The 24,298-nt window shown below is 50.6% G+C and overlaps 1 protein-coding gene across 3 annotated transcripts in view; it reads right to left on the bottom strand.

Annotated features, from left to right (window-relative positions):
• DGKD (diacylglycerol kinase delta) overlaps positions 1-24,298 on the bottom strand; it is a 107,562-nt gene that overhangs the window by 29,174 nt on the left and 54,090 nt on the right. For all 3 annotated transcript variants that reach the window (XM_068963914.1, XM_068963915.1, XM_068963916.1), the window contains 2 exons: positions 1,005-1,109; positions 356-488 (listed from right to left, as the gene is read on the bottom strand). In XM_068963914.1, the coding sequence (XP_068820015.1) occupies positions 356-488; positions 1,005-1,109 (238 nt within the window). The remainder of the gene's footprint in view (positions 1-355; positions 489-1,004; positions 1,110-24,298) is intronic.

The following is a 24,298-nucleotide window of genomic DNA, read 5'->3' as shown; positions in this document are numbered from 1 at the left end:
CACAGCTCTCCTCTCCCTCTCCAGCCCGAGCCCTGCGCCCCTGCCCTCTGGTCTGGAAGACATGTCCCCAGGCAGGCTGCAGCTACACTGCAGCAGTGAGACGGTTAAACCTCTTTTCCTTCCACGTCCTTCATGCTTCCTCTTTGTGTCTCGATGCTACCAATTCCCTTCTTTTCACCTTGTTCCGTCACTGCAAAAAATCATTTACCCAGACTCCTGCATGGGCACAGTAAATAAGGGCGGCATCACACAGGTCGCTCGACGCCTACCCTACTGCAGGACTACGCTTGGACCCCGAAGGTGTCTCACGTCAGATCCCAGGTGCCTCTCCCGGCGGTGAACACACCACCCGTACCTTCACAGGACAGTCCGTGGGACGTGACCCCGGACAGGGCCTCGCGGCACACGTTGCAGTAGGTGGGCCTTGCGTGAGAGCAGGCATACCAGTTGTGGGTCCCTGAGAAGTGGTCCATGCTGTACTGGGTGGGCTGCAGGGATGGGGGACAAAGATGGAGAACGTGAGACGCCCCTCTGACCTTCCTGAATGTGGTAACTTGGACAAGGTTCAACAAGAAATCAGACGGGGTTACCACCTGACAGCCCACAGGTAGAACCATGAACCTTAACCTTCAAGGAGCATCTGAGAGAGCGAGCCACAGACCAGGCAGGCCCGCAGGGGGACGCTGGGACTGTGCCCTTGGGGGGGCGGGGGACAGGGGGAGGGTGACAAGGGGAGTGACGTGGGGGAGGGGGACGGGGGAGGGGGACGGGGGGTGATGGGAGGTAATGGGGGGAGGGTGACAAGGGGAGTGATGGGGGGAGGGGGTGGGGGAGGGGGACGGGGGGAGAGGGGGTTGGGGGGAGGGTGACAGGAGTGGTGACCGGGGGAGGGTGACGGGGGAGGGTGACGGGAGTGATGACGGGGGGAGGGTGATGGTAGGAGGGTGACGGGGGTGGGGAGGGAGGGTGATGGTAGGAGGGTGACGGGGGCGCTCTCCTCTCACCTCAAAGTGCTCCCTGCTCTGCACGGTCTTCAGGGCTGCAATCCAGTCTTCCATCTCCTTCCTGTTATCGGCACACAGGATGAGCTTCCTACATGGAGTGATGACCTAGAGAAACAGACAGGAAACATGCAACGTGTCAGTGAGCCAACAGCAGGTGCTGGCAGCTGTGGAAACTTTCCAAAAAGTTCTGAAAAGTTTCAGAACTTTCACTGCATCCTTTCTTTTCTTTCGTGAGAAAGTACTGTTTCTTTCGGGTAGTCAATGGACCACAACATAAAAAGATTATCCTCGGTCACTGAAAGTCAATAACAATCTCAAATCAGAAAGATAATCAAATTTAGATACATATTCACCAAAGATCAATATAAGTGAACATTTACCATCATCTATTTACTACTTAGACCAATAACCAGCCACAGGCAGTCTTTTTTTCAAAGGAAAAGAAAACCAAGTTTCCATTGCTCCAAAGAGCTCAGGAGCTAACCACTCAGCCCTTGAACAGTTTAGGGAAGTCTGACCAACAGTTACTGTAGGAAGTTCCTGTGCATTTCAAACATATCATACATAAATGTCCTTTTGAAAAAGCCTGTTGGGACTTCCCAATGGTAAAGAATCCACCTGTCAATGCAGAAGACTCGAGTTCGATCCCTGATCTGGGAAGACCCCAGCTGCCGCAGACCAGTCAAGCCATGCACCACAACTATTGAGACTGTGCTCTAGACCCTGGGAGCCACAGCTCCTGAAGCCCACGCACCCTCCAGCCCACGCTCTGCAACGAGAGAAGCCATCGCAAAGAGCAGCCTGCACACTAAGTAGAGAGGAGCCCCCGCTCGCCACAACCCGAGAAAAGCCTGTGTAGCCACAAAGACCCAGAACAGCGAAAAATAAAGTTACTGTAAAACCCTTTAACATGTGACAACATCACCAGCTACTACAGTCAGGCCTGATAATTTTAACGGGAAATGAGGTCATGAACCTAATAGCTATCAACAAAAGAAAAGTAAATCTATATATACAGACTTTATAAATAAACAGAAAAAAAGCTATGAACTTGCATTTCGCTGAAGAGATGCAAAATGGCTAATAAAGGGATGAAAAGATGCTTAATCACTCGTCACTGGGGAACACAAATGAAAAGATCACTCTATTTCTAATAGATTGGCACGGTTGTTAAAGATGCTAATTCAGTTGTTGGAAAAGGAGTGAGAGACAAAGTGCAAACAGAGCACACAGCTTTTAGAGAAAATGTTGACAATGTCTATCGAAATTTGAAAAATCAAAACCTTTCACCTAACTTTTTTTATATTGCTATAAAACATCTACATGGTCCCAAAGTCAAGTTGACAAAATAAGGCACAGATTTTGTGTGTCCCCTCATCCTGCTTCAGAGAAGGCAATGGCACCCCACTCCAGTACTCTTGCCTGGAAACTCCCATGGACGGAGGAGCCTGGTGGGCTGCAGTCCATGGGGTCACTAAGAGTCAAACACGACTGAGCGACTTCACTTTCACTTTTCACTTTCATGCATTGGAGAATGAAATGGCAACCCACTCCAGTGTTCTTGCCTGGAGAATCCCAGGGACAGGGGAGCCTGGTGGGCTGCCGTCTATGGGGTTGCACAGAGTCGGACACAAGTGAAGCGACTTAGCAGCAGCAGCAGCATCCTGCTTCCATCCCTCCCCCAAAGGCAGCCTTAAAAGTAAATAAGGTATGGTTTATCCTCCCATTTCCTGCAAATACACGTATATATTTAATATTCTCTTTTCAAAACAGTAGCATACCAGAGACATGTTTGTCCACTCTGCCTTTTTAATTTAATCACAATTGGCCTACGAACAGCACAGGTTTGAACTGCAAATCTCCACTCATAGGCAGATTTTTTAGTCCCCCAACACCGAAAATGCTCCACGAGCAGCAGCTGGCCGAATAGGTGCGAACCTTGGCTAGGGTAGAACCAGGGTCAAGGAGGGTCGACTATAAATGACACGTGGATTTCCAGCTGCATGGAGGGTCAGTGCCCCTGATCTTTGCACTGTCTGCCAAAGGTCAACTGCGGGCATCCAGGCCAGCACTTCTCAGAGCCAGCCCCGGACTCTTGACTGTCTCCCCAGCTGCAAAGCAGGCACTCCACCGCACTGAAATGCCCGAGTCTGCTCAACCAGCCCTACTTATGTCTATGATACTGAAAATTCTTTGCTATTTCAATCAGCACCACAACCAATAGCCTTTACACGGATCTTTTCATATTTTTGCTGGGGTATTCTTGGAATGAATTCCAAGAAGTATAACCACCCTGACAAAGAATAAATGCATGTGTAATTTTGCTGCTGTTGCCAAATTTCCCTCCGTGGGGGTTGTACCATTTTGCCTTCCCACCAGCAGGGCTGGGAAAATGGCTGCTTCCTCGTGGATTCACCAACAAAATGTTATTTAACTTCTGGATGTCTGCCCATGTTAGAGCTTTAATTTATATTAGAAAGATCCAATTTAGGAACACCCAGCTTAAGTTATTAAATGATCGTGTTTCTGGCTCAAAACATTTAGAAACAGTATTTTATAGATTATCTCTTCGGTGATTTCCATAAACTACCTACACAGCTTAAGCACAGCAGGATGTAATTAGAACTGGATCACAAATGCACGGTGCTGTTCATTCTTTCACGGCCAGGGTAACCACGATGGCGCCTCGGAGGGACCAGGCAGGTGTAAGTCGTCAGCCCGGGAGAGGGCAGGGGAGATGGAAGGACACACACTGAGGCCCAGAGCAGCAGGCTCTCCTGGCCTCCGGCAGTGGGAGCCTCTCTCTCCTGGAGGCTCAGTGGGCGGCCTGTACCCCCTCCCAGCAGACGCCAGCCCAGTGTCTGCTCTAGACTGGGGGGCTCCCAAGGCCAGGACAGGCAAGCTGCCTACCGAGCCCGAACCTGCACTGGGGGAGAGATAGGCAAACCAGAAAACAACGTTAGACACTGAGAGAGCCGTGAAAGAGGAAGTGGATCGGGTGCAAGGGGGCTGGTGGGTACTCTGGACAGGGTGTCCGGGAAGGTCATGGCAGCCTGCTGACTGCTGATGGCCTGGGGTCACTGCATACGGAATTTTCACCAGTGAGCATCTGCCTATGAAACCTCAGCAAACACTTATTATTCACTCCAGCTTGAGCTTTCATACTTACACTTTTTACGAGCAGAATAATAAGTACAGTTACAAAAAGACAGTACCTTTATTTTGTATAACTCAGGGGTTATATTAGGAGTTACTATGAAACTTTCAGAAGAGAACGTGAGTTTTTTATGCCCATTCTATTTTAGGGCTTGATCAACAGATCAATGTCCAAGCATCTGGTTCTCAGCCTGCTTTTTTTTTTTTTCCTTTAAACTCCTGTGTATGTTTGAAGATGCCTCAGACAGAACCCCATCTGGCCACCGGCTATTTGGGAAATGCTTCTCTTCTGGAAAAGGGGGGATGCCAGAAGCCACCCGCCATGGTTGTCAAGGGACTGTGCTTAGTCACTCAGTTGTGTCCGACTCTTTGTGACCCCATGGACTGTAGCCTGCCAGGCTCCTTTGTCCATGGGGATTCTCCAGGCAAGAATACTGGAGTGGGTTGCCATGCCCTCCTCCAGGGGATCTTCCCAACCCAGTGATCAAACCCAGGTCTCCTGCAATGCAGGTGACTTCTTTACCATCTGCATCACCAGGGAAGCCCAAGAATACAGGAGTGGGTAGCCTATCCCTGCTCCAGGGGATCTTCCCGACCCAGGAATCGAACCGGGGTCTCCTGCATTATAGGCGGAGTCTTCACCAGCTGAGCTATCAGGGAAGCCAACGGGGCTACATGTGCTCAGGACCCAGAAGGGGACCGACCCATGGTGTTGAGGACGTGCCCTGGTCTGAAGCCCTGTGAGATGGGTGACTTAGAGCAACTGCCACCCCTCCCTGGGTCTCCACGTGCTCATCTGAACACAGAGGCCATTAAAGGAGCCGTCACGTCCTAGCACTGTTGTGGGGTGTGGGGTGGGAGGCCTCATACGTAACCGCTCCACCACTGTACTCATAACAGGCCTGCCCTGGACACAACCCAGGTGCCCTCCCTGCCTGGGTAAAGTGGACAAATAAACCACAGTCTATTAGTACAATGCAATACTGCGGAGCAAGAACAGTCCACCTGCAGCCGCACAAAGTAACAGCTTTACAATGCTGAAAGAAGCCACACAGCAAAAACATATATGCCATTTATATCATTTCATTATGCATACACAAAACGCTTTTTCTTTCAAAGTAAGACTAACCTGTAGGGTCAGAAGCTAGCTGCTTGGGGAGAAGGCCACAAAAGAGAGCCCCTGGGGGCTGCTGACGTTCTGCTCCTTGATCTGGAACATTCACCAAGCTCTACGCTGTGGGAACTCCCTGGCGGTCCAGTGGCTAGGACTCAGCACTTACACTGCAGGGGCACAAGTCTGACCCCTGGCTGGGGAACTAAGACCCCACATGCTGCGAGGCGTGGCCAAAACGAAAAAAGAGAAGATCAAGCTGTATGCTGTGATCGGGGCATTTTTCCATATGAAGGCTACACTTTGGTAAAAAGAGTATAAAACCTGGAATAAAGTTAACGGCATAACTGAATCAAAAGAAAAATGGCATGGCTACTCAGACCCCTGGACAGTGTGCTTAGGAAACTAAAAGTACAAGAGGGAGGCAGAAGACGGGAGGTGCAAGTAAGTATGAGACACTGGCAGAACTCTACTAAAACAGTGGACAGACCTCAAACACGGGAAAAATGGCCAGCCTCACTCCTAAGATAAACGCAAATTAAAATTTTAAGATACTTTTCAAAGGTTGATAACGTGTCTCATTCACTGAGGTGTAAATAACAACTCCTGTGGGGGCTTCCCAGGTGGCGCTAGTGGTAAAGAACCCTCTGCCAACACAGGAGACATAAGAGACGTGGGTTCGCTCCCCGGGTCGGGAAGATCCCCTGGAGGAGGGCATGGCCGCCCACTCCAGTGTTCTTGCCTGGAGAATCCCATGGACAGAGGAGCCTGGCGGGCTGCAGTCCCTGGGGTCACAGAGACCCAGACACGACTGAGCAGCCGAGCACGTAAAACGCTGACTGAGACGCACACACGTGGGGAACACAGGGTGGAATCTAGCAGACCTTGAAGAACATGCACGTCTTTGTCGTAGAAAAAGTGCTCCTACAGAGACGTCTTCATGAGCCTGACACACAACACATACAAAGCTATTCACGGAAGTTCACTGCAAAGACAGAAGGGACGACTCAGACACTGATCGAGGCGTGACCGGCAGGAAGCGGGCACCTTCACACAGCGGAGACCACACAACCCCAGACAGACTGCCGCTACTCACTCCTCACGTACTTACAGGGAACAACCTCTAAGATACACTGTTAAGTGCTCAAAGCAAGTTGCAGGCATAGCATGGGTGTAGAGGAAAAAGCAACCTAGTCACCTCTGGGAGGGGACCTCTGAAGGGCTGAGAAACTCACTTTATACCTTTTCATCGTTTTGATCTCTATACCATGTGCATGTACTAATTATAATTATTTTTAAAATAAAGCCTTATGTTTACATTAATAATACATGGTAGGATTCCCAGGTGGTGCTAGTGGTAAAGAATCCGCCTGCCGATGAAGGAGACATAAGACATGTGGGTTCAGTCGCTGGGTTCGGAAGATCCCCTGGAGAAGGAAACGGTAACCCATGCCTGTACTCCTGCCTGGAGAATCCCAAGGACACAGGAGCTTGGTGGGCTACAGACCGTGGGGCTGCAGAGAGTCGGACTGAGCAACCAAGCACAATAACATACGGGAGACCAAAAAAAAATAGCTTTTTGTTTTTCCCTTATTAATTTTTGTTTCCATCCTTTCAGACAAATGATCTTCCTGGAAATATGAGAAAATACTAGATACTCTAAATGAGTCTAAGACACCCAAGCCAGGCAAATATCTTCCAATGCCCTGGTGAGAATTAGCTGAGGACTCCTAAACCCCAGGCATGACCAACCACTGAGAAATCATGAAGAGAAAGGAGACGTGCTGGAAACACATAGACAGGATGTCTCGGTGGAGAAGGTGGACACCTGAGCCACACACACGGGAGCTGACAGGACAGGGAGGCAGCCAAGAGGACGCCAGTGGCAACTCCCCTGGGAAGGCACTCGGCAGTGCTGGGAAAGCTGCCAGGTGTTGACAGGCGTCTGCCTGCTCCAGCGTGCCCCCCACAGGCTGCAGGAGGCACCAGGAGGGGAACCTGAAAAGGCGGGGGGCCAGGACCCCAGGTCCCCGGGCAGGCTGGCTCAGGCCAGCTCCCAGCCCCAACGGTCAGTGGCTCTGCACTTGGATTCCAGGCAAGGCTGCCCCGTGAGCGGTGCCAGGAACGGAGGAGCTGAACGTGGGGAAGGAGCTGGCAGTCGCCACAAGTTCTGCTCGGCTCACTGGGAACGGGCCGCGTCTGGTGCACTGCGCTTCCTTTCTGGCAGGAACGCTGGCCAGGAGGGTCAGCCCAAGGATCATGCGGACGTTTCCCTGAGTCACCTGGCCACGGCCCCTCCCACTCCCACCAGGTCTCTCAAGGGTTCAAAGCAGAGGGTGGAGAAATGCCATCTGGGGGACGATGATGATTCACCTGCAAAGGCCTGTCCAGCAGTTTGCAACCGCAGGCCTGGATGTGCTTCTCATTCGTAAGTGTGACCTCAAATGACAAAAAGACTGCGATCCTGTGTGCTCTGTCATGCTGCAACTAAGGCCAAACCAAACACCCTCAGCAGTAAGTAACGTGTGGCCCTGAGCCTGGGACGGGCCCAAGGCCACGACACGCAAGGCCGGCCGCCGGGACGGACACACAGGCCCAGTCGTCAGACCTCACAGACCCAAAAACAACCACAGTGACCAGCAGACCTCTGATTCCAGGAAGATGGCTGGACCTACTTTTCCTTATCCCTCTGGTTTCTTGCTGTTGTTCAGTCACTAGGTCGTGGCCAACTCTTTGCAACCCCATGGACTGCAGCAAGCCAGGCTTTCCTGTCCTTCACTATCTCTTGGAGTTTGCTCCAACTCATGTCCATTGAGTCGGTGATACCATCCAACCGTCTCACTCTCTGTTGCCCCCTTCTCCTCTGGCTAGGTACAGCTAAAATCCTGGACTTAGATATAAAAAATTTTGCAAAGGGTGGAGAGAAGAGGGCCTGAGAGATGACAAGGCACTGAGTTCTCTGGGGTTTCTATTTGCCCTTGACATCCTAGACAGGGCATTGAGGAAGCCCAGCCAGAAATACTGGTGAGGACAGAAAGAATTTAAAGCTCACCAGAAGCCCACCCTCTCCAGCCATGGCTCCAGGGAAGGGGAGCCTAATCGGGCAGAATCAACAGCGGGAGAGCAGCCAATAACGGCTGGACTCCAGCCAAATGGAAACAACTGCGGCCCCCACGCCCATCTCCTCAGGCAGCACTAACTCAGGCTCCAGCACCCGCCACTGCTGTCCACAGAAGACCAAGCAGGCAAACAAGCACAGAAGAGGGCCCCAGCATCAACAACCGCTCCAGAAATGCTGATCAAAACCACAGCGTGACGATACACCTATCAGAATGGACAAAGTTAAAAAGGGACAACACCAAATGCTGGAGAAGATGTGGAGAAACGGACCCATGTTGCTGGCGGGGATACACAACCACTCTGCGAAACAATCTGACAGTTTCTTTAAAAACCAAACATGAAGCTACAAGACAACCCAGCGATTACACTTGGGCATTTTTCCAAAGACGTGAAGACCTGTGTTCACACAAAAACCTGTCCATGAGTGCTTACAGCAGCTTTGTTCATAACCACCCAAACCTGGAAACAAGCTAGATGCCCTCGGGTGGTAAATGATTAAACTCACAGTGGTACGCCCATTCCCTGGAACACCACTCCGCTCTGACAGTCCAAAAAGAAACCACCACACAACCCCCTGGGGGCACCTCCAAGGAGCTCTGCTGGGTGAGAAAAGCCAACTCTGAGAGGTTACCTGCTACCCAATCCCATTCATAGAACACTCCTGAGATAACAAAATCACAGACATGAACAACAGCCTGGAGGTCACCAGGGGTGAAAGTGGGCAGTGGGTGTGGCTGGAAGAGGACCACAAGGGGTCCCTGTGGAGACGGAGGCCTGGCTCTTGACCCACCACGGCCAGGAGGCTGTGACGTTTTGCTAGTTTCGCAAGATGTTACCAATGAATGGAACTGGATAAAACAACGGATCTCTGCATTATTTCACTTCCATGTGAATCTGCAAAGATCTCCAAGGATTTAATTAAAAGTAAGTAACCACAATCAACATTTTCTAGTAACTAACATATTTAAATGAAATGTCACACATTGGGAACAATGCTGCTTCTTAAGAACAGCAGCATAAGTGGGCTCAGCACAGACTGAAAGGACACTCTTGTCTTCCTGAAGTCCTGTATTTGTGGGACTCATGAGGTTCAACCTGACTTGCCAAGGAAATATGTGGACACACCCTGGGTACACAATCTCTGAGAACGACAAAGTGGGTCCTCCCCACGTGACATGAGGGTCACAGGGCGTGCCCTTTTCCGGTTGTGACGCGTGGCCTGGTAGTCGCACCTGCACGAGCCAGAGCCCCGGAAATGGCAGGACTCGCTCCTGTACACACCATGGCTTGGGAACTCAGTGAAGCCCTACCTTATGTCAGCCACAAACCTCAGGTCCTGCCCACAAACGGCGCTGCACTTCCTGGGGGACCAGCCCCAGTGCCCATCCAGCAGCAGGTGTGCTCTGGAAGCAACCAGAAACATCACCCAGACAAGCTGCCCCCAGCGCCAGACTCACAGGGCCCAGTGCCCACCAACAGGTCCACACACATACCAAGACACCTCCTCTCACCAGCTGCCCCCCACTCCTCCTCCTCCTCTCCCCCGAGGCCTCAACCTCCCCTCCCCTCCCACCAACCCTCATCTCCAGGCTCCAAACTCTTCCTTTCCTCTGAGAAATAAATTCAGGCAGTCTTCCATGTGAACAAACAGACAAGACCCTGGTTCCCTGGAGCTCACACTCAAATGCAGACGGGAAACCAGTACTGTGATAAAAAGGCAAATTGCCAAGCACAGAGTGCAGAGCTGGTGGCGCATCCAGGGGAAAAGGAGGCCGACCAGGAAAAGGCCAGGGGAGGGTCTGAGGTGGGCCTCACTGGAAAAGACTCAAGGTGTGGGAGAGAAGCGCCTGAAGCAGGAGCACGGCTGGAGCCAGTGAGCTGGGGAGGGGCCCCGGGGTCCCGAGCACCCTGTAGGCGCCTGTTAGAGTTCTGGCTTTTGCTCCCAGTAAAACGGCGGGTGCACAGAGCTTATGAGCAGAAGGCTGACACCTGACTTGGGCTGAAAAGCACCATTCTGGTTGCTGTATTGAAAACTGGGCGTAGGAGGCAGGGCAGGAGTCAGGGAGGCCTGAGGGAAGGTGCTCGGCAATCCCATCACGGGCGGGGGCAGAGGGGCGAGGCTGGACTCTCACCCACCCTGGAGGCTCTGACAGAAGAGCCAGCAGGGGCCCTGGGGCAGCTGGGGAGCTGAGCTGCTGTTGGGGTGGGCCAGGCTGCAGGCTGGCTCTGAAGCTGGCGGGGAGGGCAGGGGTTCGATTCTGGGCATGCTGGGGTTTGGACATCTACCAAAATCTTGGCCGTGCACAGCATTTTATCTCACCGTGAGGCTTCATCACCTTGCCATCAGCCCAGCTACATTTAAAAAAAAAATGGTGAGCTGCTTAAAAAAATTAAAGTTTGGCAGAACAATTTGACGATATCTCATCAAGCTAAAGACACACACACCTGGCAATTCAGCCCTTAGAAGCAAACTCTGGAAAAATGCGTGCTGTGTGCCCAGGAAGACGAGTAGAAGAGTATTCCGGCAGCGCCGCCTGCAGCACTGAGGTCTGGGGAAACAAGTCGGCAGTGGGACACGCCGTCCACGGCGCCCCAGCGCCAGCCACAAAGCCAGCCCTGGAGCACTGAGAGTCTCAACTCCCTGAGGCGCACGCTCCGCCCCCTGGGAATGCTTGTTTATTTCTAGAGATCGGGAATCTGTCATTTTAAACCTTGAACCCCTTAACTAAAGGTGAGTGAGGCCACGTGGATAAAACTCGGAACCACGATGCTGAGTGAGGAGAAAGCAAGCTGCAGGAGATGTGCAGTGCGATATGATTTATTAAAAATATTTAACCTGGCTAAACTATACTATGTATTGTTTATATCAGCACTAAGGTAGAGAAAGTATCAAAAACACAAAAACAAATGATGGGGGATGGTGCCTGACCTCAGGGGAGGGAGAGAGGGAGGGAACAGGATGACAAAGGGGATACAAAGGACTCCAAGGACACTTGGAGTGCCTCCTTCTCGGGCTGGGGAGTGGACAGAGTTGTTCATCAAGTTACTGTTTGAATGCTTGAAATATTCAACAATTTTTTTACATGTTCAATCTCTTGGCACAAAAGTGTGCTCAAATATGCAGGCCAGGACTAGAGATAAACACTGTGTTTTGTATCCATATAGCAGTTACACAAGGTGTACAATTTACTGTCCTTACAGTTCACAGTAGAAATTTACAGTTTGCCTTGAGTTATAGCTTGGGCTTACAGAAGGGAGTGGGTCAGCCTGAAACCACGCCTGCAGACGGACTCTGCTGGTAAAACCCGGGCACCACGGGGAGCCTGAGCTTGGCAGGCGTGCGATCCTTCGCTCAGCGCGCATGGCAATCACACGCCCGCGCCCCTGCGCCTGCCATGCGTCTCACGGCAGACACAACTGTTCCTAATTTGCCTCTCAAATCTCTCATCCCAGAGTAGATACCCAAGTCCTAAAAGAGCTGGCTGAGTGTGTGAAAATAAAGTTGACGCTTTATGAAGGGAGAACGGGGGAGGCGCTGGCGGGGCTGCTCAGAAGGAAGCTTTCTGAGCCCAGCAGAGAGACTTCTCTCCCAGCACACCCTGCGCCAACCACAGGGAGCTCCCATCAGACCCAGAACCTTCCTTTGGGAGCGTTCTCAGAGCCACCAAGGAGCTTGTCCTACTGCTCCAACAAGCCAGCTCCCTCAGCTCAGGACGGAACGGGAGGTGTGGACAGAGGGCTGCAGGGCAGGGCAGTCACGACAGACCGAGACATCCAAGGGCCACTGTCCCCCACAGGCTCGACTTCCCAGCCTCAGGGTCACCCCCGGTGACTGCTGTCAGCGCCTGGAGCTGTCTCCTGTGGTCCTCCAGCAGGAAGGACTGGTCCCAAGGCCGGCACAGGTCAGGGCAGGTGAGGCGACCATGAGCGCCAAGGGCGGGCTTCCCGGCCACTCCCCCACGCGATGGCACAGTCAGGGCAGACCCCTGGGCGCATGGCAGGACACCCAGCAGCCCAGGTGGGCACCTGGTCAACACATGCCTGAGGCACCACCTGACGCCACTGGGCAAAAATCCCCCGCACCTATGGTCCTATGAATGAGGACTGGGCGACCCCCCTCACCACCCCTGGGCAGGCTGCCTGAGGCTCCTCGGTGCTTGGGGACCTCAGTGAAGTTTCTCCTCTGACAAAGCTCCGACAGTGGAAATTCATCACCGAGATGCGTATCTGATCTGCGGGCTTTCTAACCTGGCCAGGGGTGACCAGAGAGCGCTTCCAGCCCATGGGTGAAGTCACACCATCAAGCCCGGGGCTTTTAAAACCCCAGCCATCCGCCTCTAAAAAACAGAAGACACAAACCAGCCCTCTAGAGGTACTGACAACAACCTACAGCTCATCCCACTCCACTTCAAATCCTTGTAACTTCTTCCCCACACAGCTTCCCACGGGCTCGTCACTCACCACTCCTGGAACTCTCACCTGCTGCTCTTCCAACTTTCAGAACGTTTGCCAACTGCTCAGAGTCGGTCAGAATTGAAGTGGCTCGGCAAAAAAACAAAACTCAGGTTCTAAAGCCGATGGGCGAGAACCTGTGGGTCACTGCAGTAGACCAGAGGCGGGGAGAAGCCGTCAGCACGACACAGTTCAGCCACCAACCGAAAGAGGAGCAGAGGGGCTGTGTCCACAGGATTAGGAACCTGGAAATACTCAGCTAAATATAGCTCCCCAGGCCGCGGGGCTGGGAAAGGTGGCCGAGAATAAGCATCTGGGCACTCGGTCATCTCTGTCACTTCCTGTTACTCACGTCCTGCTGTTCTGATGTTACCCGAGACGCTGGGCTCAACACACACATCCCCACCTGGAAGCCCCCGGAGACACAGGCCATTCACAACAGCTGGGATGTGCGTCGACAACGGACTTCCTCACACAGTGTCGTACAAAACACAAAAATAGACACCATGGCACAAACAAGCTCCTGGGGGGGCGCTGAGGGAAAGCAGTGAGGACACCGGCCCAGACCCCCAGGGTCCCCACTCGCACGCTGACCCCGCAGAGAAACGGGCCCGACGCTGACAGGCCCCCTTCCTCCCGAAGCGGCACCTTGCTTTGCGGGTGCAGGGCAGCTGCCTCGGGGCAGCGTGGGGGCCACAGAGGGGTCCCCACCACCGCTGTCACTCGACCCGCCCAGGGGCCCGCAGCATCCAGGCAGCACCTTCTCCCAGGCCCACCTCCCAGCCCTCCTGGGGACACTGGCCAGGGGACCACACGGGACACGCAGGTAAGCAGCAAAGCCATGCGGGCCACAGAGCCGAGGAGCAGGGCACCTATCAGAAGACTGAGTTTCCAAAAGAAACAAAAAGCAAAGGGAAGCAAAGTGTAACAGTTATAGCTGAAACTGAAAGCTGATGAAAGTATTTCGAGTCACTCATTCACTCAGTATTTCAGCAGTGCCTCCCTGGCCGTGGGATGTGTTCACAGTGAGGGAAGCCCTAGAGACTAGCGGCAGCCCTGAGCAGGGCGGCGGAGGCAGAGAGCTGCCGCGGGGAGGGGCACCATCACTCACGGAGGGCACCCAGGGCTGGGGGCAGAGCGCCAGAGGCAGGAAGCGGGAGCCTGGCGGGCAGAAACCAAAAGACAAAGCGACAAGATCTAACACGCTTCCAGCAGAAGAACGTGAGAAACAGCTGAAAACTCCAAAACCTGGGCAGCGGCGAAATACATGGATCAGGACGCCTCGCGCAAGGGAACACCACCCAGTCCATCTCCAAAAGGACGATGAAACACCAGACAAACAAACAGAAAGGGGCCGTGAGGAGGTATAGTTATGCGTTATGTTACGAACAGATATGTTCATAACCTAACAAATTTTAAGCGCAGGTTACAAATTAACGGGCATAACTGATTCCACTTTTTATATATACTGTCGTTGTTGTTAAGTCACTAAGTTGTGTCCAACTTTTAGCCCACCAGGCTCCTCTGTCGATGGGATTTCCCAGGCAGGAATACTGGAGTGGGCTGCCATTTCCTTCTCCAGGGGATCTTCCCAACCCAGGGACCCAACCCGTGTCTCCTGCAGTGGCAGGTGGATTCTTCACCACTGAGCCACCAGGCAAGCCCCAAAAGTATATGTACTCACAGTCACAGAAAAATGCCTTAAACCTATGCCTGCATCAGCATCTCTGAGCCTCAGCACATCCTGGGCCCGATATTTCTTTGTTGCAAGGACGGACCCCACAGCACTGCAGGGTGTTGACGCGCATCCACAGACACGCCAGGGGCACACCCTCAACAACCGACCCCCGCTCCTCGCTGTCATGAGCCAAAACGGCTCCAACTGCCAAATGTCCTTCTGTGGGCAAACCTCTCCTCCCACTCCTGATTCCAGCCCCCCACCCCACCGTGTATGAGAACCACAGGTCTCCATAATGGTGTTTGCATCTATGACCTCAGTGATAAGATTACTGAGTGCTTTTTGTTTGTTTTGGTTCTGTGTGCTTATTTATAAAGAATGGGTTATTTGCATAAAAAACTGAATAAAAGAATGATCGTAACACTGGTGAAGCATTGCAGGTATTTTTCCTATAATGCAAAATTTGAGTTGCAGAAAATTCTTATGTTCTGCAAAAGTGCACAATTAAAAACAGTAAGTTTCCTGGGAAAGGGTGAGCTGCGGAGGACCGCTCAAAACCTATGCAGTGCTGCAGCCAAGCACTGAGAGCACAGCAAAGAGTCCTGGGCTTTGAAGCCCCGGAGGAGCTGCAACAGTCGACGCAGAACCTGACGTTTCCAAAAACACGAAGGCTCTTCAGGCAGGCAAGTTGCTGCCGCTGAGTCACGGGGCCAGGCACAACACACAGAGGCCAGGCTTCGCTAAGCAACTTGCAGGCCTCATGCGCAGGGCCGCACGCTTGCCTGGCTCCCTGAGTCCTGCTGCCAGTGACGTGGGCTTTCTGCTGCGGGGCCAGTACACAGCTTGTTAGAGAAACACCCCACAGCGGAAAGGACCACGACTACATCTCCCTCTTGGCCACCGCACAGGAGGAACAATCAGTTCAAAAGTCATTAGTTCAAACACCTAGAATTATTATCATCCAAGTGATAATGAACTCCAAGCCAAAGTACTCCTGGCAACGGGTCCTGAGGGGCTGTGCGGATGGAGGGAGCAGAATGGGAACGCCTGGGCAATCTAACCTGGCAGCCACCATGTGCCACAATTTACCTGCTTCCTTTGGGACTGCTGCTGTTCAGTAGCTAAGTTGTGTCAGATTCTTTGCAACCCCACGAGCTGCAGCATACCAGGCTTCCCTGTCCTTTGCTATTTCCTGAAATTGACTCACACTCATGTCCACTGCGTCGGGGATGCCATCCAACCATCTTGTCCTCTGGGATTATTTAATGATAAATCTGCATGTACTCAGGTGCATCCACAGTAAGCTTACAGCTAGCAACTACGGAGGGGAGGGGAGGGGAGGGGTGTGGCAGGGTGGGGAGGGGAGGGGACTCATATGCAACCTCTACGGGCCAAGGTCTGCCTGCCGCCTGCCACGCCAAGCACTTCTCTGATCACTGAAGGTCAAACTAGTCAGGCCGTCAGACTTCCAAGAGCAAAGTGGCCTGAGGTCAGACCACCTGCATCTGCTGAGTCACCAGGGGTCTGACCTTGGGACCGTGACTGACGCGCTGACTTCAGGCTGTCTGTTCATTGCAGCCAGAAAACAAATAAAACACCAAGGAAAAAAACAAGGTTTACGAAAAATTTATGAAAGGGCATATTTGTATTGCACGTCTGTGTTAAAGAAAAAAAAGAAAAGAGTACATATTTAAAGGGCAGGACACACACACAGCCCAGAAAATTAGAAGTCGACATTTCAGGGTTTTTTCCTTTTCCTTCTGTTATTTTCCAAAGTGTCTACAGTAAACGGGTATTTTGTAAATTATCTATGCTTCTTTTTTTCCTACAAAATCAACATCTGGGACAAAAATTACTAGCTGCCTACACAACTAGCATTTTCCGTTCTTCCTCACAAATGGACTGAGCGGCTCCTGACGGCTCCAAGCTAACAGAGCACATCCCCCCAGCCCCCAAGCTGGGGACACAACAGAGGCACAAGCTGGGGGAGCCTCCGGGAAGGCTCTTGGGGATGACGCAGTGGCAGCCCCTGCACAGGTGTCTGGCCCCCGGGAGGGGCCCCGAGACCCTGCTGACTGTGCCTTCCAAAAAGAGAAAAACAAACTTCTGTCACCTGGGTTTCCAGTTAAACACCCCAAACCTGATCTGAATTAAGACGGCATATCCATCATCACACAGAGAAGAAAACCAGGCACAGCGACTGAGCTGCCTTCGTGCTCCAGGTAAAGAACCTGCTTCATTCACTTGGTTAAGAACTGCAGACTCTCCACTCAATCGGCAGCAGCACCCAGAGGGCCTGATTTAACAGAGGACAGTCAGGCATAAATAACACCACGGACCAAACCTGAGACGTCAGCCAGGGCTGGGCAGACTGCGGCCTGCCTCCAAGTTCTTCAAGTAAAGCTTTATTAGAACACAGCCACACCTGCTCTTTACGCCTCAGGCTACGGCAGACAGCCATAGAGACCCAATAGCCAGCAAGGCCTAAAGTGCTAGGCCCTTCAGGGAAATTTGCTGCTAACATCAGACATCCGTCATTCCATACAGCTTAGGAGGAATTTGAAGAGAACTCACGAAATATAAACAGATGAGCAACAGGGACAAACTAAACAGCTCAGGGAACTATATTCAATACCTTGTAACAGCCTATAAGACAAAAGATCTGAAAAAGAACGCACATGTATATGCGCATAAACCAATCGTTGCTGCTGCACACCTGAAACTAACAAAACCTTACAAATCAACTACACTTCAGGTTTAAAAACAAAGAACTGGGTGTGGCGGAGTCCAATGCAATTTGCTGCATAAAAGATGGAATTTTTGCCTTGTCCCTTTTCTGACTCTGGTTCCTTAAGGGAGGATCCTGGCTCTGTTCCCAGAGAAGTCCCAGAGAGCCTGGCAGGCAGTGTTCATCCGACAGACGGTGGTGGAACGGAACACTGCCCTGAACGTGAAGGGCCACCTCTGAAAACTGTGCGTGTGCTCAAACTTACCAAGCAATTTAGGGTGAAAAACTTACAAAGTACAAACCACCACAACACGACACACTTCCGCGGGGCTCCCCGGTAGCGCCGAATCCGCCTGCAGAGGCAGGGGACACGGGCTCAACCCCTGGTCCGGGAAGCCCCACCTGCCGCGGAGCAACTAAGTCGGTGGGCCACAACTACGGAGCCCACACGGCGCACCGACTGGAGCCCTCGAGCCTGGCTCTGCGCCTGCAGGCTGTGTGGCCCTGGCAGCTGTCCCCTACGTGTGACAGGGGCTGGAACAGACGGCTATCCAGCTGCTCTGCAAGGGGAAGCCCGCGTACCGCAACTCCAGGGCAGCCCTGCACGCCCCAAGTGGGGAAGGCCGTGTGCAGAAGCAAGGACTCAGCGCAGCCGGAAACAGAGAGATACAAATAAATCAATCTTTAAAGAAGAAACAAACAAAAAACAATACATATGTCCACAAGACTCCTCCAACGCATCCTCCCCCGCCCCACGTGGACTCTCTCAATGCAGTCCCCACTGTGGCCGGAGGACCCCCAGGCTCTCCAACCTCACCGAGATTCAGTCTGGGGGCTAAAGAGCCTGGGGAAAAGACCACACCTCACGCTGAGTCCTCTCTGGTTTTGCTCCCGCAAAGCACTAGGCTAGCAGGAGCAGGTCCTTCCCACCCCTGCCCAACCCCTCCACCCCACCCTGGGGAGAGGGAGGGCCTCACCACTCCCCCCCAGACAACAAAAGGGGTGGTAACTCCTCCCCCCAAAACTGAGTCCAAGGAAAACATCTTCAGACATGCTAACACTGCGTTAAAGAAGCGACCACCACCATGTGAGGGTTTCAGGTCTGAAGGTGTGAAGCAGGCTGGAGGAGGACACAAGATGGTGATGGCTGGATCTAAGCTGCTGCGCCCGCAGCTCAGTCGGCAAGTGGTCCTGCTTGGGTTCGGCCAGAAGGTGGGGGTGTGTGCGACTGGACAGCCATCAGTTCTAACCCCACGTCTCACGTGGGGCACGGCTGCCCAGAGGGGGCAGGTGGCTCCCCAGGGCCACACAGCTAGTAGGAGGCAGAGCCAGGGCCAGTTGAGACATACACAGAAGACAGATGGCCAGATACTGCGTCCAGGGCAATCGTGGCCCGTGGCGCGCCCTCCTGGAGGGAGGGAAGGAGTGCCCGCCGACCTCGGGGTCTGGGGGATGTGTATGCTGGCATGTGGCCCCAGCGCTCTAATCACCACGGGAGGCTGCTTCGGTCCGGCCTGCACCCAGGAAGGAGACAGGCCCCTGAAGCACAGTGGCTGTCCTCAGCTCCAGCTCGGGGGGAGCCCTGGCTCCCACCCACCCCTGCAGCTGCACTGCAGGCTCACGCAGACAGGGAGTGGGCACCAGCCCCCCTCCCGGATGCCAGGGACCTGAACGGAGGACACACGCCCCCTCAGAGAGGCCCAGGCCCATCTCCTGCCTGCTCGCATGCCCTGCCTGATGGCCTGCACTGGGTGCAGGGCTCTCGCTGGGAGGCAGTCCAGCAAAGGGCATCTAGGGCCCATCCCAGTCGGGCAGGTAAGTCACAGGCAAGGCGGCATTCGGGATAACGCCCCTCACCAATAACCACGCCCCTCCTAGCTTTAACAGTTCAGCCCTGTCCTCTGACCAAGCTTTCTGTATTCCTCTGGGATTTCAAGTATAATTAAAAAAACAAAATGAAAGGACATAATCCCAACCACAGGATTTAACATTAAAAAAAAAGAAAAAAGACAGAAAAAGGCTGAAGATAGTTCTTCCCTCGGCAAGCCCTGACTCAAAGAGTCTGCCTACTAGGGCAGTGGACAGCCGTGGCAGGAGGGCAAGGCATGAGGGTCAGCCGAAGACAGCTGGCCTGACTTGGGAGCCACCTCCCTCTGTCATGCCACAGCTGTGACGCAGTCCCACACGGATGGAGGAGAGAGGAGATTCCCAGGGATGTCGAGGGATGGAGACAGGGCCAGCAACAAACCGATCAACCCAACAGATATTTCTGGAACACCTACTTGGTGCCAGCATGACTCAGGGGGCTGGAATAGAGACAGAGTCAGCAAGCCCAGGACATCCCCCTCTCTCAAGAAGTTCACACCCCTCCCTCCAATACAGAGAAAAAAGGTGAGGACGCTGTCAATAGAGACAAGAAACACAAAAGTCTGAAGGGCCTGTGTCCATTTAAAAATTTATTATCAAAATATTCAAAAGTTATTAATCAAAAACCTTCCCAAATAGAAAAATCCATACTGAGTTTCACTGGTGAATTCCAGCAAAAAATTAAGAAAGAAGTGGGCTTCCCTGGTGGCTCAGATGGTAAAGCATCTGCCTGCAATGTGGGAGACCCGGGTTTGATCCCTGGGTTGGTAAGATCCCCTGAAGAAGAAAATGGCAACCCACTTCAGTACTCTTGCCTGGAAAATTCCATGCACAGAGGAGCCTGGTAGGCTACAGTCCATGGGGTTGCAAAGAGTGGGATGTGACTAAGTGACTTCACTAACACCAAACTGGATCAGAAAAAGAGGGAGGAACAATGATCCCCACTGTTTGATAATGCGAGCTAAAATGTTTTATAAAACCAGCTTACTCTAAGTGCCAAAACTTGACCCCCCCCCAAAAAAAAATTACAAATCAGGATCTCCCATGGATATCCTAGATCCAAAAGTCCCTAACAATATAAGAGCAAACTGAATCCAATCGTAAGTAAAAGGATAACATATCATGAGGAAATAGGGTTTCTGCCAGGAATACAAGGTTGGTTTAACATTCGAAAATCAATTTTCATTTGTCTTTTTAACAAAATGAAGAAGAAAATTCATATGATCACTTCAACAGATACCAAAAAAGCATCTGACAAAACTCAGCACCCATTCATAATAAAAATCCTCAACAAACAAGAAAATCCTCACGCTGATGAAGGCTACCTACAAAAAGTCTACAGCTAACATACTCAACAGTGAAGCGCTAAGCTGCTGTTAATACTGGAAGAAAGGAAAGGATTTCTACTTTTACTACTTTTATTCAACCTTATACTGGCAGTCTACACTTCTGTAATGAGACAAGAAGAAGAAATATAAGGCACCTGGAACAGAAAGACGTCAAGCTGTCCCACTCTGCAGATGATATGACTACTTATACAGAGTGAGTGAGTGAGTGAAGTCGCTCAGTCATGTCTGACTCTTTGCGACCCCATGGACTGTAGCCTACCAAGCTCTTTCCTCCATGGGATTCTCCAGGCAAGAGTAATGGAGAGGGTTGCCATTTCCTTCTCCAATTTATACAGAGACTTCTGGGAAATCTACAAAACAACTCAGTTCAGTTCACTTCAGTCGCTTAGTCGTGTCCAACTCGTTGCGACCCCATGAACTGCAGCACGCCAGGCCTCCCTGTCCATCACCAACTCCCGGAGTTCACTCAGACTCACGTCCATCGAGCCGGTGATACCATCCAGCCATCTCATCCTCTGTCGTCCCCTTCTCCTCCTGCCCCCAATCCCTCCAAGCATCAGAGTCTTTTCCAATGAGTTAACTCTTCGCATGAGGTGGCCAAAGTATTGGAGTTTCAGCTTCAGCATCAGTTCTTCCAATGAACACCCAGGACCGATCTCCTTTAGGATGGACTGGGTGGATCTCCTTGCAACTACTAGAACTATTATTTTCCAAGATCACGAGACCCACTGTTTGCAGCAAACAACTGGAAAATATCTCTATTTCATTTAATAGGCACAAAAACCAGACTATATAGAAATTAATCTAAGAAAAGATATTAAAGGTATCCACAATGAAAACTATAAAATTTTGCTGGGAGAAATTAAAGATCTAAATAAATACCAAGACATATGACATTCATCAGTAAACTCAATGTTATTAAGACATGAACTCTCTCCAAAATGAACTTACAGATTCAATGCAATCTCAGTCAAGATTCCAGCAGGCCCTTTTTAAATAGAAACTGACCAGTTAATTTTTACTTACATTAAAAATGCAAAGGTTTTATAATAACCAAAGCAATTTTAAGAAAGAAAAAGAGTTAAGAGGGCTTGCCCTGATTTCAACACTTACTGTAAAGTAATAGTAATAAAATAAGGTATGGAATTAGGATAGGGGCAGACATAGATCAATGGAACAGAATAGAAAATCTGGAGATAAATTTACAAATATAAAGTCAACTGACTTAACAAAGGTGTGACGGTAATTCAATGTGGAAAGGAAAGTCTCTTTCAGAAATGCAGTTGTAACAACTAAACATCCATATGGGCGAAAAATGAACATCAACTCTTTACCTCACATTATACGTTAAAATTTAACCATAAATCGTAACTGTAAAACCTAAAACTGCAAAACTTCCAGAAGAAAATCTTTGCAATGCTGAGGTAAAAAATGGTTTCTTGGATAGAACACGAGAATGAACCATAAAGAAAAAAACTGATCAATTCAATTTCACCAAAAAGACTCCACTCTTCTAAAGACGCTATTAAGAAAAAGGCAGTACGACCAGTAAAAACATTCACAACACATCTATCACAAACTAATATCTGGAATATATAAAGAGCTCTTACAACTCAATAATGAGACAAGTCAATGCAAAAATGGACAGATGATTCTACCATGCCTTTCACAAAAAGACATACAAATAGTCTATAAGCACAGGAAAAGATGCCGACCTCATCTGTCATCAGGGGAAGAGAAACTAAAACCACAGTGAGATACTACTTTATATCTATTACCATATAAAATTAAAAGACAGTGCTGGTGGGGTGTGGAGCAACTGGAACCCTCAGGCGCTGCTGGCGAGAATGTGAAATTCCAAGCACTCAGGAAAACATCTGAGCAGTCCCTTGAAAAGTTAAACGTAACACCTACTATATGACCCAGCAATTCTGATACTTAGGCATTTACCCAAGGAAAATGAAAACACAAGTCCACACAAAGACTTGTATATTAATGTTCGCGGCAGCTTTGATTGCAATACCTCCAAGCTGAAAAGTGCTTGAACGGCCACCACAAGTAAACGCATCAATAAATTGGGGAGGGGGGTACAAATTATGATACACCCAACATACGACTGAGCGACTTCCCTTTCACTTTTCACTTTCGTGCATTGGAGAAGGAAATGGCAACCCACTCCAGTGTTCTTGCCTGGAGAATCCCAGGGACGGGGGAGTCTGATGGGCTGCCGTCTATGAGGTCACACAGAGTCGGACATGACAAAATTGTTATGTTAACCAAGCCAAAGAAGCCAGACAGTAAGGGGGTAAAAATATATATATATATATATAATGTCATTATTCAGTTAAGGAAATTTTCAGGGGAATGGAAACGTTTGTTATCCTGTGTTGCCACTTCCAACAGAGGGGTGTATGTGTGTGTGTGAACGCATGTGCGTAAGAAACAAACTCATCAAGCTGTACCCTTTAAACAGTGCATTCATTGAACAGCAATTAAGCCTCAACTAAGCTATAAAAAGTTTTAATGTTGATATATCTCGGAGCACTTGACAGGGTGAACCTTTCTCTGAATGACTAGATGACCACAGAGTTCATCATCCAAGCCAGGAAATTTTCTGCAAATTAAAGTGGGTGCTAAAAATAATTAACAGCTGTTAAATCATCTACAACTGGGTGTGTCAACTGGCAGTGATAGGGAAGCCAGCACTTACAGCTTCAGGAACAACAAAATACCCAATCTACTCCTTGGTGTGATTAGATAACCTCATGCATATAGTAACCTGTAAAGCTCACTCCTCAGAGGACAGAGCGCCAAGCTGGCGACAGCCTCAAGGGTCAGCTTTCCTGGACCTTTCTTCTCCAGTCAAGGAAGCGGTCCTCGTTTTTCTAGGGTCAGGGACCGCACAGATGTCAAGGCTCCTGCCTCATGGTCAGTGTCCCTTCAGTCCCTCCAAAGGTGAGGAGGGAGCCGCCTCCACTCCGATTTTCCAAATGTCCAATCACTCTGAGTCGCCATCATTAGGCCTTTGCAGACAGAGGACAATTCAGAAGCAGAGCAGACAGTGCCCAAACACCTGCCGCTTTTCTAACACAACTACAGCCTGGGTGGAGGTGAGCCCGCGTGCCCCAGAGCGGTTCAGCGAAGGCGATTCCCCACCTTGCCCGAGCCCCTCTGCTCCTGGCTGCCTCTTGAGGTTTAGCTAAACGTCCTGTAAGAACCAGGACAGCAGTTCAGGATCACGTGTTTCTTTTTGAGTTTACATTTCAAACCAGGTGCTTCGTCTGTGAAAGAGGAGGGCTTACTGAGTCAAAAACCAGCACCTCCTCCCCACCACCAAGCAGGGAATTCTCTTAACTTGATAAAAAGTTGTTTCAAGGCAATAAAAAGATCCCACTACTCTATGTGCTCTGAAACAACAGACAATTCTGGAACGAAAAAGAAGGATTAAAAAAAAATTATACCCTACAGAATGTACCATTTTCCTAACTTTCAAGAAAAGAAAAAAACAGACATACAGGACTCGGCTTGATCATATCCTTGGACATTTACCAAATATTTACAAAACCTAGACATTTACCTGAACATTTACTAAACAATACCAGGTAAAGAAAGACTAAAAGTATTAATTTCTTGGACAACCTAAGAAAAATCCAATCAATCTATGTTACCCTCTCCACTATTTCTTTTCTCAAAGAACTCTGCAAAAGTCCTAGAGTCAAACTACAGTCTCTCAACTGTCCTTTGTTTCGTCTGTCACTTGTAAATAAAGACAATCATAAGTGTTAACAATGAACACACACCTATATACACAACCATACATACACACATACCACA

The sequence above is a fragment of the Capricornis sumatraensis genome, chromosome 2 (genome assembly GCF_032405125.1).
Source record: "Capricornis sumatraensis isolate serow.1 chromosome 2, serow.2, whole genome shotgun sequence".
Classification (NCBI taxonomy): domain Eukaryota; kingdom Metazoa; phylum Chordata; class Mammalia; order Artiodactyla; family Bovidae; genus Capricornis; species Capricornis sumatraensis.
Note: the sequence above shows the minus strand (reverse complement) of the source record. Positions and strands in the feature narration are given on the sequence as shown.